General features: G+C 45.3%; 1 protein-coding gene across 4 annotated transcripts in view; it reads left to right on the top strand.

Moving 5' to 3' along the window:
• The window catches only part of HIPK2 (homeodomain interacting protein kinase 2), a 143,272-nt gene that overhangs the window by 116,253 nt on the left and 12,423 nt on the right, over positions 1–14,596 (top strand). For all 4 annotated transcript variants that reach the window (XM_052790678.1, XM_052790674.1, XM_052790675.1 and 1 more), the window contains exons 12-14: positions 2,312–2,593; positions 12,607–12,854; positions 13,866–14,026. In XM_052790678.1, the coding sequence (XP_052646638.1) occupies positions 2,312–2,593; positions 12,607–12,854; positions 13,866–14,026 (691 nt within the window). The remainder of the gene's footprint in view (positions 1–2,311; positions 2,594–12,606; positions 12,855–13,865; positions 14,027–14,596) is intronic.

Genomic DNA, 14,596 nt, shown 5'->3' with positions numbered 1-14,596 from the left:
CTGTTCATACAGCTCGTTATGCTGCTGTGATTACCTGAGGCCTTGTTGTCACCGTAGTGAAAAAGGTAACTATATTCTCAGGTCAGCGTGGTGCAATGCTCAGTTGCCACACCTTTTCTTCCCACATCATCTCGAAGAAGCACTCCTGAGGTGCAGTGTCTGCATTTGCACAGGATGGTGCACCTCCAGGGGACCAGATCTTCAGGAACACGCGTCTGATGTGTGCACACGAGATCTGCCCTTTCAAAAGCAATGGGATGATGACCTATCTTCTGAGGTTTAGCGCCCTGCAGAGCGGAAAACTGGGGTGGCTTTAGGCCACCTTCAAGTTCTCTGGCTCCTAACGTAGGTGGTTGTCCCCTATCTTCAGCAGTACGCACCAGCAACAGGTACCCACACTGGCCTTTTTATAATCATAGCAGCATAAAGCAGGAAGCACTTTATAAGGACATCTTATACAGGGGCAGTCCTTAGTCACCTAAATCTATCAACTCTCAGCAGGACCGTTTGGCTCTGCAAGGAAGAGACTGGGTTTTGGTTCATACGATGTTACGTGGCACAACTCAAATGGTAGGCTGATTGCAGCGCCTGTCACAGCACTGTAATCTTGCCTAGAGGACAAGGCTGTTTAAGATGTATGTGCAGCTGTTCCTGGGAGAAGTCGTCTGGGCTGTGAAACTAGCACGTTTCTTTAAAAAAACCCAAAACATAACAGTGCAGGGGAGAGAACTAAAATGGGTCACCACTTGTACAGTGGCAAAAACAGTGGAGCTTGTGGTTTTCCTGGGTGACTGGTCTGGGGCCAGAGGAGCTCCGAGTTCACAACCAATTTGACTCTAGTTAAGAGGCCACTATTTAAATCCTTCCCATTTGTCTGCTCTCTAATGTTGCATTTACTTTGGGTGGGCTCCAGCTGTCTTAGTCCGTTCGTAATGTAGAGGAGAGGCAGCTACGTCCCCAGCAAGCCAGCAAAAGAGAGTGCCTGTTGCAACCAGTGTGCCTGTGCAGGGCTTTCCCTCTCCCTTCCCTCTCCAGGGGCAGGGTGGCAGTGTCCAGGAGGAATTGGACGCTTTCAGAGCAACGGTTTCTACGGCTTCATTGATTGTGACGCTTTTGTAGCCAAATGAGGAACGTGCTCCTTTGGAGAGGAGGGTACTCCGTGCTGCTCATTGGTATTCAAAAAGCACTGCAAATGCTACTGTGCAGCCATTTGTTATGCAAAAGACCCTGTGTAAGTTGGTATAGTGTGATACGTCCAGAGTGACTTCCTTTTGATGGATGCTACCTATTCCTTTTGTTAGCTCTCGGGCCAAGCTCAATGTGCAGCCCAGGCCCCACTGTAGAACAAAACCAGAACTTTGGGTTTTTTTCATTTTTGAATCTGCAAGTGTTCTGCAATAGGCAGAAGAAATACAAGGAAGAAAGGAAATTTGGGAAGTGGGTGAAATGGGCTTCTGTCAGTGTGCTTTGGTAAATATTCCCCTCTGCAGACCTGCACTGCACTATTTGGTGGACAGGTTCTGTGTTCAGATCCCTGATCCAAGTGGGCCCTTTCCAACTGTCAGGCAGGGAAGCTGAAGTAGGAAGACTGGGAAAAAAACAGGACCTGAGTATGTTTTTCTACTGCATAATGAAAAGGTTGTTCTTTTCTTTCTGATTTATATATGCTGTATCTGCTGCCTCACGTGGGAATGAAGTGAAATTGAGTATATGCCCCCCCATCTGCGTGCTTTCATCAGTGGGACTCCTCTATCCTAGAGGATGAAGCATTAGGCATGAAATGTTCATTGAAAAGATTCTTAAACAGAAAAATAAATTTTCAACTAAGAAAAGCAGTTTTCCTGATAAATGATTGTTGTTTTCCACAACAAATTCTAGTTTTACCTTTAGCTTTTTCTGGCCAAAAAATAACTGGTCATGATGCATCCATGCAGGATACAGGAGAAAGGGATTATCGCTTGGGTTCTTCTTCCTTCTGCGACAGCCATACTGTGCCTGCCTGTGTTTTGTATGTCTGGGCTGTGTGACTAGCCTCTACCTCCCAGCACAAACTCCTGGGAGGCAGCATTTCTCATTTGGTAATTTCTAGGGAAAACAAAATTGAATTTTTTACTGAAGGAAACTACTTTTCAGCCAATTATATGAATAAGTCATGTGAGGCACTCTGTCCTTTGAAGAGGTAACTGTGCGAATTTTGCAGTTTTCCAGTACTCCATAAATCAATGCCACTGAATCAGAGACCAGGAATCAAAAGCCATGGCGATGAGCAACTTAAGCAAACCGTGTTTTAACCAACCTTTCCCATTTCCAGAAATGCATCCACCTATGAAGTTTCATCCTCTCAATCCATCAGCTCGCCTCAGCGGTCGAAACGAGTGAAGGAAAACACGCCTCCCCGCTGTGCCATGGTGCACAACAGCCCTGCCTGCAGCACCTCCGTCACATGCGGCTGGGGCGACGTGGCGACCAGCACCACGCGGGAGCGGCAGCGGCAGACGATAATCATTCCCGACACCCCTAGCCCCGCAGTGAGTGTCATCACTATCAGCAGCGACACAGATGAAGAGGAGGAGCAGAAGCATGCACCCACCAGGTGAGCAGCGGCTCTCTGCTCCTCTCTGTGTGTAGGAGAGAGAGACAGAAGCAGAGAAGTGCTGGAGCGTCCCAGGAATTGCTGTAGGGTCCCAGGAGCTACAGTTGGGTCGCAGCACCCAGGTCGTCTTTCATTTCAGAGGAAGGGTGATGGGGAGGCTTAAATACTAGCTCAGGACTCCACAGGGTTAGGTGATGTTCCCTACCATGCTGTACATTTGCTGTGTGACCTTGGAGAAGTGTAGTAGTCTTTCTGTGCCATACTCTGTCGTCTGTAGGAGGAAATAATAGTTTTCTCTATCATCTCACAGGACTGTTGAAAGGAGACTTTAGAGATCCTATGGTGATGAGCCCCTTTAAGTCAAGTAGCTGTTTAAAACAAAGACAAGAAGAAGGGCTTGGAAGGAAGATAGCTTAAAATTCCATTTTCTCTAAGTGGTCCAGGCATCTGTAAAGAGCATTAAATGACACCTTCCGTATGTGCTATTTTCCATAAAAAGGTCCTGAAAAACAGTTAGTGGTTGTGTCATAAACACTCAGTAATGGTAAATACATTGCAAGAGGTTTGCTCAGTTCTGATTGTGTTGCCGAAACATCCCTGATCTATTGTAAAAAGTGGCAGAAACTGATTGCTTTTTGACTGACTCTGCAGAGGGACATAGAGGAGGCCATAAAGACCGTGGTGACTGAGTTTGCTCCTCAGAGAATTAATTCACCCATGGCCCAGGACCGCTGCCACTGCGGATCATCTACTGTGGATGAGAGAAGACTTAATTTTCCAGGACTGTCTTTTCAGCACCTTTCGTCACATGCAAGCACTCTAGGTTTCCCATCTGATGCCAGTCACAAGACATCACTCTGCTTTATAAGTTGTAGAGAAGTAGCCTTGCAAACAGCTGAATAATTATACCATCTTTATGTTGGTAAATGAGCTAGGAATTTTTTAACCTTAGCCGTCCAGTATTGTCGAGAGAATTTTTTTTTTAATGTATTTAGAATGTGCTCCATGGTAGATTTTCCTTTAGTCACCGGAGATATCTATCTAAATCTCTGCATCTCTGCGCTGTGGTGATAAGTAGAGCACTGCAAATGCGCACAGAACAGATGAGATGCATTTGGCCTCAAGGAGCTAAAAATCTGTAAAGAGGAGCCCTATGATTCAGGCGTCCAGGGCTTCAATTTCAGCCTGCCTCCCGACAGCCACCGCCGCTTCCCATTCCCCTTCTCCCTACCAGTGAACTCCACTGGGTGGCAAGAGCTCAGTGCCTCTCAAATTCAGGCTTGCCATCAATCCAATGGTTATCACGGGGAATTGATCACAGGACAGTGTAACATATTTCACTTTAAAAAAGAAAAAAATTTTAAAAATTGTTGCAGTATTCCTTAGTTTGGTAGGGAGAAGAAAGCGTGTTTCCAGAAAGAGTTGAATGAATGTCAGTGTGGAAGTCAGATGGACTGTAAATAAGGAACCCCCACTTCCAGGGCTCTTATGGGAAAGGAAGGGCAAGACAAAAGAGATGCTGAAAACCAAGGTTATGTGGTAGGGCACCATGAAGAGGGCAGGTATCTCAAGCGTCACGGGAGCTATTTGCGAGCGTGTTTACCTATGGTGCTGATCCCAGGCTTTGGGAGATTATGTGCAAATGCTTATACTTACCGCCTGGGTATCATCTTGGGTCCAGAGGGGGGTGGAGGGAAGAGCTGGGATCCTGCGGCCACTTCAGCTAACGCTTGTTTCCTCTGCTTCAACTTTGCTGCCATCTGACCAGTTTCTTCACTCGGCACCTCTCCAGGGAGACAGACAGAACAAAGTTCTGGAAAATGTCTGGAAATCGAGTTGGGAGTTTGGGGTATTTAAAAATTTGGGCAATGTCTGCCGAGGGGTTAGGAAAGTAGTCCCAGCAGCCAGACTTACATAAACAAACTGGCTTTGATATGACTAAAGCATATTCAGGACACGTTCCTGCCTGGGATCAGATCCCTGGCTACTTTTTGTATCCATATGGCATATCTATACAGAGTGCCAGGGTGCCAGCATTCCTGGAAGGCCAAAGCTTAAGAGCTAGATTTAATTTCTGAGCCATGTAGAGACATTTCACATGGACACGGGCTGTTCTCAGGCACTTTTTGAAATTCCAGAGTGAGTTAAATTGCCTGTGCAGATGTAACCAGAGCAAGTGGAGAATTAGAGGCAGAGACACAGATGGAAAACAGCATGTCCAGAATGAGAATTTTTGGTTAAAGTCTCCAGGAGAGTGAAATTAACTTGCTCAGTGCCTTTTGACCTGCCCAGATCTAAGACCAAATTCTCAGCTGGAGTAAGAGTGTAGCTTCCAGTCAAGGAAGCTGTATCAGCATTTAATGCCAATGAACTTTGCCTCTGCCAAAGTTGAGGTCTTTCACATTGAAAGTGCGTCACATTTAGGAAAGCACCTCCAAGTTTTCTTACTCGCCTTTTTTTTTTGGCTCCAAGAAAAATGGGAGTGACAGTGAAGTATGTGCTTTAATGTAATCAGTGCCCAAAGGTTCAGGATCTGAGTCGAAAATGAAACTCTGCAAAGAATGCATTGTCTTGCCCATATTTATGCAAATATTACCCTATTGGGTAATAGCTGTGGTGTGGGGGTGAAAAATAAGGAATGACTTGGAACATGCCATTGGTCACATCCTAACAATATTAGCTTTTTTCTAGATTAGAATACAGAAATCATACGGCACTTCACAGTTCAAAGTTAATTGTCTGATCCCATCTTCTTGATAGCAGTGGTATCTTTGCATTAACTTCACTGACATTGGATCAGCTCCTGAATTTGCTACAGCACTTCCTTCTCTTATTTCCTGTGGAGTTAGAAATTTCTCTTTGACCCATGAGATGTTTATTTTGTTGATTGCTCAGCGAAGAAAGATTAGAGCTACCTGTGGTTGTGAGAAGTAGTAGATCTTTCAACGATGTAAGAGTTCGTAAGTCTCAGTTTAAGAAGGACTGGTAATGCTGATAAAATATGATACTGCTGATGCAGTAATGGAGCCCTACAGCGTGGATTTACTGTGACAGAAAAGCCTCTCTAATACCAGAGCAGCAGAGAGAACTTTTCTTGTAACAGGGAATGCAAATTTTTTATTGGCAAAAGAAAAATCTGAAGAATTCGGTGTGATATGGGCAGAATTTTCCATTTCCTAATGAAAAGCACAGATGTTCAAGTAGGATGTTTATGAACTACCAGCTGACCAGGCAGGCAGGCCAGCAAGTTGCTCATTCTTTGCCCAAATGTGTTTTGCACTGTTGATGAGTGTAGCTTGGTGTAATCTTTTGAAAATCAATAGTCATCTGAAAACGTTGGGCTCCTGTTGGGTAACGGTACTGGGGAGACGGTGCAAGGTGGGCTCTGGAGGACCTGCTCCATGGAACCTTGTCAAAGAGGGCCATCTACTGGGCCCCAGCCCGGTGCCTGGGGCAAAATCACAGAGGAGGGACCTCAGGTGCAGTTCTGCAGGGATGGTCCTCAGAGAAATGGTAAGAGATTTTCAGGGGGCAAATTCCTGATTAAAAAAGTCAGTTTGTCAAAACCAAGGCTTTTTGCAGGCTACACTGAGATTTGTCTAGTAATATCCCCAACACAGTGAAACCTGGGGAAGCTTCAAAACTGCAAAAAATTTTGACTTTTATTTAAGGGAGAGAAAGTGTTAGGGGATTAACTAATTAAGGGGAAGACTTCTTTTTTTCTGGTTTAATGGAGGGGGCTTTTTCTTTCAAAATATAAGCAAATAATGGGAAAAAAATTCACATTGTCAAAATAAAAAGGGAACATTTTTAGTGAATGAAATTGGTTTTACCTGGTTTCTGATGCCCACAAGGTTTTACATGTGACATTTTGTCCTGTAGAACAGCAGAAAAAAATTTGCTTATAAAAAGCATTATATGAACAGGAAACAATTTTGTCACCCTGTTTATTTATCTCCAGTGAATTTCTAAACTCTCAGTTCAGCATCCTTCACAAAGAGACTTTACAGGCCAAAGAGATCTTTACTGCTGTGCTGTAAGATAATACCCTGACTGTTATTTATTCTGGAAAGAAGAATTTAGGTCTAACCATTACCTGTAAAGCACTGAAGAGAATAAAACCAGAGAGTAGACTTGATATTTTTCTTATGAATTTATTCTTCTTAAGTTTCTCTACTTGCTCTTGCAAGAAAGTCAAGCAGACAGATAGACAGACCCACAGTACAACTGCAGTCGCGGTAATCAGAGCACATGTTCAGCGAGTAGAAAATAGTAGGGTTTAAGTACTCCCCAGTATGCAGCTTCACATGGTGCAGTGGTTTAAATGTAAATCTTCCCTTGATTAAATATTTCTGAAGCTTAAAAGTAGAGAAAAATAAAGCAACAACTTAAACACAGAGCAGAGAGGCACAAATGCACCCCGGAGTTATGGCTGGGAAGGAGGGAGAGCATGCATGGTCCTGCGGGAGGGATGTGCTGGGCTGTGCTGGTGGTGCAGCATGGGGTATTTCCACGTCCTGCCAAGGGACACATCGCAGAGCGTGGCAGGAGGAAGGGGTGGAAGGAAAGGCAGCGGAGGTGGCCGCTGTGACGTGCCTAGATGACTTCCCATCCAAGCAATGAGTGCAGCAGCCAAGGAAAACATGACTTTCTTGAAACAATACAATGGTGGCCTTGAGGTGGGTGGGTTTGGGGGTTCTTCCACCCCGAAGAGGCAGGAGAGCCCCTTACTCCTCCACTGCCTGCTCTGTCTGCGCTGGTATCATAAGTAGCACCTCTCCAGCTTGGTTTTCCATGGGATCCTCACAGTAATCACTGTCTTCCTGGGCAAGAAAGACTGACCGCAGCTGTCGCATGGGCATACTGAGTAACTGCCTCATTGGCCATCTTCACTGGCACAAAATTCTTGCCAGGGTTGGTTTTTTTCCCTTTCTCTTAAGAGGGTAAACTATAGAGCGAAGTCTCCGTGTGTGAGTCTCAGCTTTATAGTGGAGCGTAAGCTGATGCAAGTTGCTATTCACCTTATTTACGTCATAGTGCAACGGTGGTAGAGCCTACTTCAGAGGACTTTAATTCCCCTTAGGCAGAGAAATTGCTGGCAGGCACAAACCAGGTGTTTTTGCCAACTCGCTGATGTGCGTGTGTGAGGGTCAAAGTACCATTTGTAATTCTCTTTTGACATCTAGCCTATTGTGGCTATGTTATGCTGTGCATAGTAATGCACTGACTCTGCATAGCAATACGTTGACTAACCGCAGTCATTTGGTAAAAAGATCGCTGCCTTCCATCTCCAGAAGACACACTGACATGCAACTAATACTTAAAATAACAGAGATAGACAGTAGCTCTCTCAGCAAACCTTCAGCAGCAGGACCTTTACAACCTGCTAAGCAATTCAGTATATACGACTTAAGTAGCTGTGGCACGTGCTGTATAGCCTAATAAAATGGCCTCAGTGTAGTACTTGATAAATATTTCTTACCATCACAAATTCACAAAGAAGGTGAGAGCAGATTAACAGGTCGGGATGGAGGCTGAGCTGAAGAGAGAGGGGCATGTTCTCAACGCTGAGCTATGCATGGCATAAGATTTCAATGTGAAGAGTGATTGCAGTTGTAGTGTGAGTTTTTGTTGGCTGACTCTCTATTTTCCTAGAATAGGTGGATTATTCTGAAGCAGCAAACTGAAAAGTTTGCATGTTATTAAGTTTTCAGAGATGTGGAACAGAATTTTTGTGACGTGATGTAGAGCTAATGTGCCATGGTCCATGTGCACACCAGTTCAAAGGGACAGTTGTGCGATGGCTGCCTTCTTCCTCCAAACTAGAAGGCCATGTCGGTGACCTTGAGAGCTGAAAGCTTCTGTTGCTGTAGTGTCAGCCACACTGAAAGGTTTGTATCTCTTTGGGTGAACGGCATACTGAAGAATTGCCCCCACTAGACACCATTTCCTTTTTCTAGGGTTCTGGTGTAACTCAAGATCCTTGGGGAAAAAAGATCCTGTTCATGCAATGCTGTCACATACCGAGCTTTTGGGCTGGGCCTTCAGCAAGTAGAAATCATCTCAAGTTGCATTGCTACAAAAGCTGTTGTCCCTGCCCTTGTCCTTGGCTATTTAGGTGGTTTTAACGTTTTAACACCTTATTCAGCATCTTCTCCTTAATTTCCTCTCGCTTTTCGTTCTTAGCATCTGCCTTCGGCACCTTTCCATTAACAGTATCTCAGATGCCCACCTTAGTTTCTTGCCCGGTGCCTGTGCACAACTCTCTTCTCCTTCCTCTATGAGACTTTCCCTTGAGATCTTTCCTTGCTGTGGAGAATAGGACCCACATCCGTCTCTCTGTTGTGTGCTCAGGAGGGTGGTGTAATGTTAGAGACCTGTCTCCAAGACCTGCTTCTACATGTTCGAAGGCATGATTGTGCTCTGTGTCTGCACATTGGACGGACATGAATTGTTTTGTGTCCAAGTTTGAGAACAAGCTCTTTGGGACCAGGTGGGAATGGGCTACCACTCATAAACTAATAGTAAACTCACAAAGCAAAGCATATTTTTCCAGCTGCTGTTCTGAAAGGGAGGATGCAGCTCCAGCCAGTAAGGGTTAAAAAGCCTTCCTAGCTTACTGCCTTTCAGTCTGTATAGATGGATTTGATGCTACTTCAATAATCCTCCCCCCCTCCCTCCTCTGGAGCATTAAAATACACCTATCCACATAATGCAGACAGGCACACAAGCTGACCAGGAACACATGCTGACTCTCAACGCTACTAAATCATGTATGCTGCTGCTACTGTGCTTGCAGGAGGGAAAGCAATTACCAGGCTTGGAGCGAGCTTAATAGGAGGGGGGCAAGACTTTTAATAGTATTTTTCTGTGTAAGCACAAACATCCCCAAAAGCTGTGGCTGAGTTATAGGAATACAGTAAGCTTGCTGAGTAGGCAAGTGCTGTGTCAACAGGTAAAAGCTCTCAGTCCTGATAGTTTGTGAGCAGGGAAGGTGATACATCAGCCTCGACCTCACACAGACAGCTCCTGTATTACTACGAGGTGGGGGGAGCAGCTGAGTCCTCAGAGGGAGCTGGAAGGAGGACAGTTGCTGGCTAGCAAGAAGGCTTTGAGAAGGGGGAGTGCTAGCTCTTCTGGGTTGAATTTTCAAAAGCCCCCATTTCGGCTTAACTTGTATCTTTAAGCCTGTGAATCAACTGATTTTCAGCATGAGTTGGGCCTTTGATGCTTTTGAAATTCACACCCTGTATCTCTGGGGCAGGCTATGGCTGAGCTCTGGGCACATGTGAATAGTCCCAACTGACTTCTCTGCCTGCTCTAACATTAACTGCAGTCGTCACCTTTCCTAAATACAAAAATCCAGTTGCTTTCGATGGGACTCTTCGTGCGCTTGCAATGATGCAGCCTGCTGAATCGAGAGGCTAATCACTTGGGCCCTAATCCTGAAAGTATTTACCCATGTGCTTTAGCTCTGTTACTGGAATAGTCCAGCTGACTTTGGTGGATGACGCATATTAGTAGTGCTGAACACTTGCGTAAGGCCTGGCAGGACCATAGCTCTGGTCCTTCTCAGTTTCCCATCCATGAAATGAGTTTAGTAGCCTCCTATGGTCCCTTTCTCTGGAAAGGTTTGGGCTTGGGGTCACTTATTTGTTTAACCAAACAGATCTACTTGATTTTCTTACTGTAATCAAGGAGCTTATAACACTTTGAAGGAGAAGGCTCATCATGGTCCCTGCTTTGACAAGCCCTCAATCAAATTGGTGAAAAATATGCCCATTCTAAAACAACAAATAGCACAGATTACACAGAAAAATACCCTTCCAGTTCTACAGCTCAGCCTTCCCATGTCAAGTGTCAGCCGAGAGCACGTATTTCCAGTTCAGCAGCTCAGCCACTTATGTAAGGAAGGGACTGTAAAAGAATAGCTAGACCTTATCAGTTGTCAGAAAACTCTTTAGTGACTTGATTTTTCTTTATAAAATGTAATAACTGTCAGAGGTAGGGAATATATATCTCTTCCTAACTGGCAGCCAAGGGTAGCTGCAAAGGGCAAGCAGTGTGGATACTCATAAATGTGTGATTACAGGCATTTCTACTGAAGGGGAGAGGAATATTGATGCAATATTCGTCATTTTTATTGGCTTAATATTCTTCTTTCCTAGCACCATATCCAAACTGTTGCGTCTTTCTTCACATACAGTAGTTGTCCATCTAAGATATGCTGTTGCTCTTTCCGTTTCTAATCCAGTGCTCTCCAGCTCCTTGTGGAAAGCCAGAATACCAGAGTTCCCTGTCGTACGCCTTCCCTGTCGAAAAGATCCCTGCCCCTGCAAGGATTGGTTTCAGCTTCCAGATTGCTGTGCAATACCTTCCCCTCCTTCTCTGTCATCTGCCCTGTTTCGAGTGTTAATGCTTTTAGGATAGCAGGGGCCTCTCGAGATGTATTTTTCACTGTGCAGAGAACAACATGGTCTTGTGTGCTCTTTGGGGCACGCCAGGATCCTGTGATGATAGCCCAGGGAAAGTCTGTGTGATGGTAACTTGTTTGTGAATGCAGCACCCCAAGGCGTTCTTTAATGGAGAAAATGATAGCTTTTCAGTTATAAGTCTTGGGAGTAAGTTGGTGAGTTGCAGTTTGTGAATGGTGATGGAGAGGCTTTGGGACAGACAAGTTGAAGGGAACCCACCAGTGCTCCTTTAGCACTGTGAAAAATAAATAAGGCAAACAATATCCTTGGAAGGAAACTGTTCTCAGTATCTGCTCCACCTTTCCCTGGGTAAGAAGCGATGCTGAGACTAGGAAACAAATGGCTCCATCACAGACTAAGACCAGATTGATCAGCTGTTCCCTGGACTGGACCGGCCAGAGTGAGAGAACTGAGAGGAGACTTTGTGGGAAAGGGATCTCTCTCTTTTTAAAGTGCACACTCAAGTAGTTAAGAGAGAGATTCCTTTTTCCCTGTGGAATTTCTGTTCCTGTTGGGGCTGTTTCCACTATTAAGCCTAATTACTTAGCATTTTATGTGCTAACTGTTTCTTTTCATCATTTTAAAAACTTCTGTTGCCATAACAACATAATGCAATCAGTGAAACATAGCAGCTATTTTCTGTAGTCAAGGTCTGTGCACTGTCAAGGATGTGAGCCATTTAAGCAAATCTTCACCATCCCCCTTCCTCCCTCCTCTTTCTTGCTCTCTCTTTTTTCTACCTAAAAAAGCTCATAACAGGAAGGAGAAACCATCAGGAATAATTAGACACAATAGAAGAGCAAATCCCAATCGTACTCGTGCACTCTAGTCTAATGAACTTCTCGCACTAATCTTGGAAGTGTTGATGTTCCTTTTTAATCACTTTTTTGATGTCATAGATAGATTAGCGGCAGCAGGACCTTGATAACCCATGCTATAGTGAGGAGACCCAGTGCCTATTCAGAGAAAGAAAAGAAAACCCAAAGCATTACATACTTTGCTCATTTTTTCGTCATTTGTTCCTCAGTTTCAAATGCTTATTGAGAATATATGTCTATTGTACCATATTAGTAAATAGAATGGAGTGTATTTTGTAGATTCATGGGATTTAAGCATGAAAAGTTGTAGCATCTGTTATTAAATCATTGCTGGAAGGCTGGGAGAAACCGCCACGTTTTTGTGGGGGTGGTGAGACTTGCAACAAAGCATAGTATAACTGCTGGGCTTCTACTGCACACATATATAAAAAGCAGTCTGAAAATAAATCTGGCAGTCTGGTTCAGCACTATTCTAAGCAGTGTGAATGTAAGATCTATCCACAATGTCTTACTCACTCCTTGACCTCTGTGAAGGCTTTCCTGGAATAGCAACGAGTGAGTTTTGAAGCCTTGGATTTGGCTTAAGCAGCCTCCATCTGGCGGAGGACTGAAGGGTGTGCTTTGCCTTTGCGGAGCTAGTCTGCCGCGGGCAGAGTCTTCTGGTGGCTTCCAAGTCGATCGTCGCCCATTCACTCTTTCCACTTGTGTGCTTGTGTTTCAGCACCTTGTCCAAGCAAAGGAAGAACGTCATCAGCTGTGTCACTGTGCATGACTCCCCCTACTCCGATTCGTCCAGCAACAACAGCCCTTATGCCGTGCAGCATCGCGCAGGGCAGAATAATGGGAACACCTACGACGCCAAAGGGGTTCCAGAGACTCACTGCAGTGGGAACCCCCGAACGATCATCGTGCCACCACTGAAAACCCAGGCCAGTGAGGTGTTGGTAGAGTGCGATAGCCTGGCACCAGGTAAATTGCACCTCTTCCGTCAAGAAAATTAGTAAGAAATAAATGATTTATCTTGGAAGAATCTCATTGTTCAGTTTCATTTTGTTTGTTTGTTTGTTTTGTTTTCCAAAGAAACCATGCTCCTACCCTTCTCTCAAGTGACACATCTGTTCTTGGGTGCCATATTGCATTATTTATGTGCCCTGGTACACTCAGGAGTCACGGGGGCAAGTGTCGGTCCCAGTTACTTCTGTACAAACCCAAGAGCAGAATGCAGCCTTTAGTTCAACATCTGACATGAAAGGCTCCCGAATGCAAGTGTGAACCTTTGCTGCCTTGCCTTTCTGTAGGTTTACTTTAAAACGGGTAAGAGATTGAAAACACATGTGCATTTTCATCCAAACTTGTTGACGTTTCTGGGAAGAACATTTTCCCCAGGATCTTCATTATGGACTGATGAGGTTTGCTCATCCAGAGCCTCCACAATGCTAGATAGTACCATGTGTTGAAAAGGGGCTTATGGTGGAAGTCTGGCCTGAAGCAATTGGCTTTGAGCTACTTGGCAGTTCTTTCTTTTGACACACTGCTGGTGAAGACAAAGGCTCAGAGGGTGAGCTCCCCACTAGCTCCTTCTCCCTCCCTTCCTACTCACCGGGAGGTCAGCCAAGCCAGGGCTTTTTTGTGCTGTGCACACTATACTTTCCTTCCTCTCCTTGGGATTTGTACCTGCATCGTACAGTTCTGCTGGCAGAACGGTTTCTCACACTTCTGAAGGATCTATAAAGCCTTCTCTGGGCCCGGTTTGGGTCTGGATATCGGGTCTGCTTGTCTGCCTCTAGGATAACAGGCTGGCCATGTATATGAAGCACTGCTGAGGTATTCTGTTAATTAAGAGAAACCGTTTTCTTATCCTGCTTCTGTTGTAAGTCTCCTCCCAAAAGGCACTCTGGAGGAGATTCAGTGAGGAAGAGGTAGGGTGAGCAATTAAAGAATGTGATGTAAGCTACAAATGTGTTTCCTTTCCTGGCACAGTCACCACCAGTCACCACTCATCCTCCTACAAGTCCAAGTCCTCCAGCACCGTGACCTCCACCAGCGGTCACTCTTCAGGGAGCTCGTCTGGAGCCGTTGCCTATAGGCAGCAGCGACCAGGAGCACATTTCCAGCAGCAGCAGCCTCTTAACCTAAGTCAGGTAAGTCAACCGAGACAGATTTTGGTAGTGCGTCGTCCAGCTGTTGCCTACCGCTACCTCCAGCATGGGCTGTCCCAGTCTAATGATAGTTGGGCCCCGTGTCGAGTTTGCTCGACTTGTTTCAACTTCGCTGCAGACCTTGATCTTCCAGCTCAGGCAGCAGAGGTAGTGGAGATCCCACTCCTGAGTGGGCTGGTGGTACTCTTACCGTGTGTTTTGAAGTCAGATGATCTAACATTTTCAGTGGGAGTAATGGGAGAGAGAAGGTGCAGTGGCTCAGACACAAAGGAGTGGTGCAGGACCGTGTGGGAAGGACTGAGTTCTCCTTAGCTATAGGTAACCATGGGGAGAGTATCTTCCAAGCAAAGGGAGTGCATCAGCCCGGCTGCGGGACTGGGAGAGAAGTCCCCGTCAGACGTGACGAGGCGAAGCAGAGCCTCTCTGCATATACGTGACCTCTTGTAATGAGTTTGATCCATCCCGTGAGAAACCTGGGCTGAGATCTGGGCAAATCCCATTACTTGGCAGGGTGCGGTTCTCAAGATGTTTCATGGTCTGTGATCAAAACAC

This window comes from Harpia harpyja, chromosome 6 (assembly GCF_026419915.1).
Source record: "Harpia harpyja isolate bHarHar1 chromosome 6, bHarHar1 primary haplotype, whole genome shotgun sequence".
In the NCBI taxonomy this organism is placed as follows: Eukaryota; Metazoa; Chordata; class Aves; order Accipitriformes; family Accipitridae; genus Harpia; species Harpia harpyja.
This window is presented reverse-complemented; position numbering and strand designations above follow the sequence as displayed.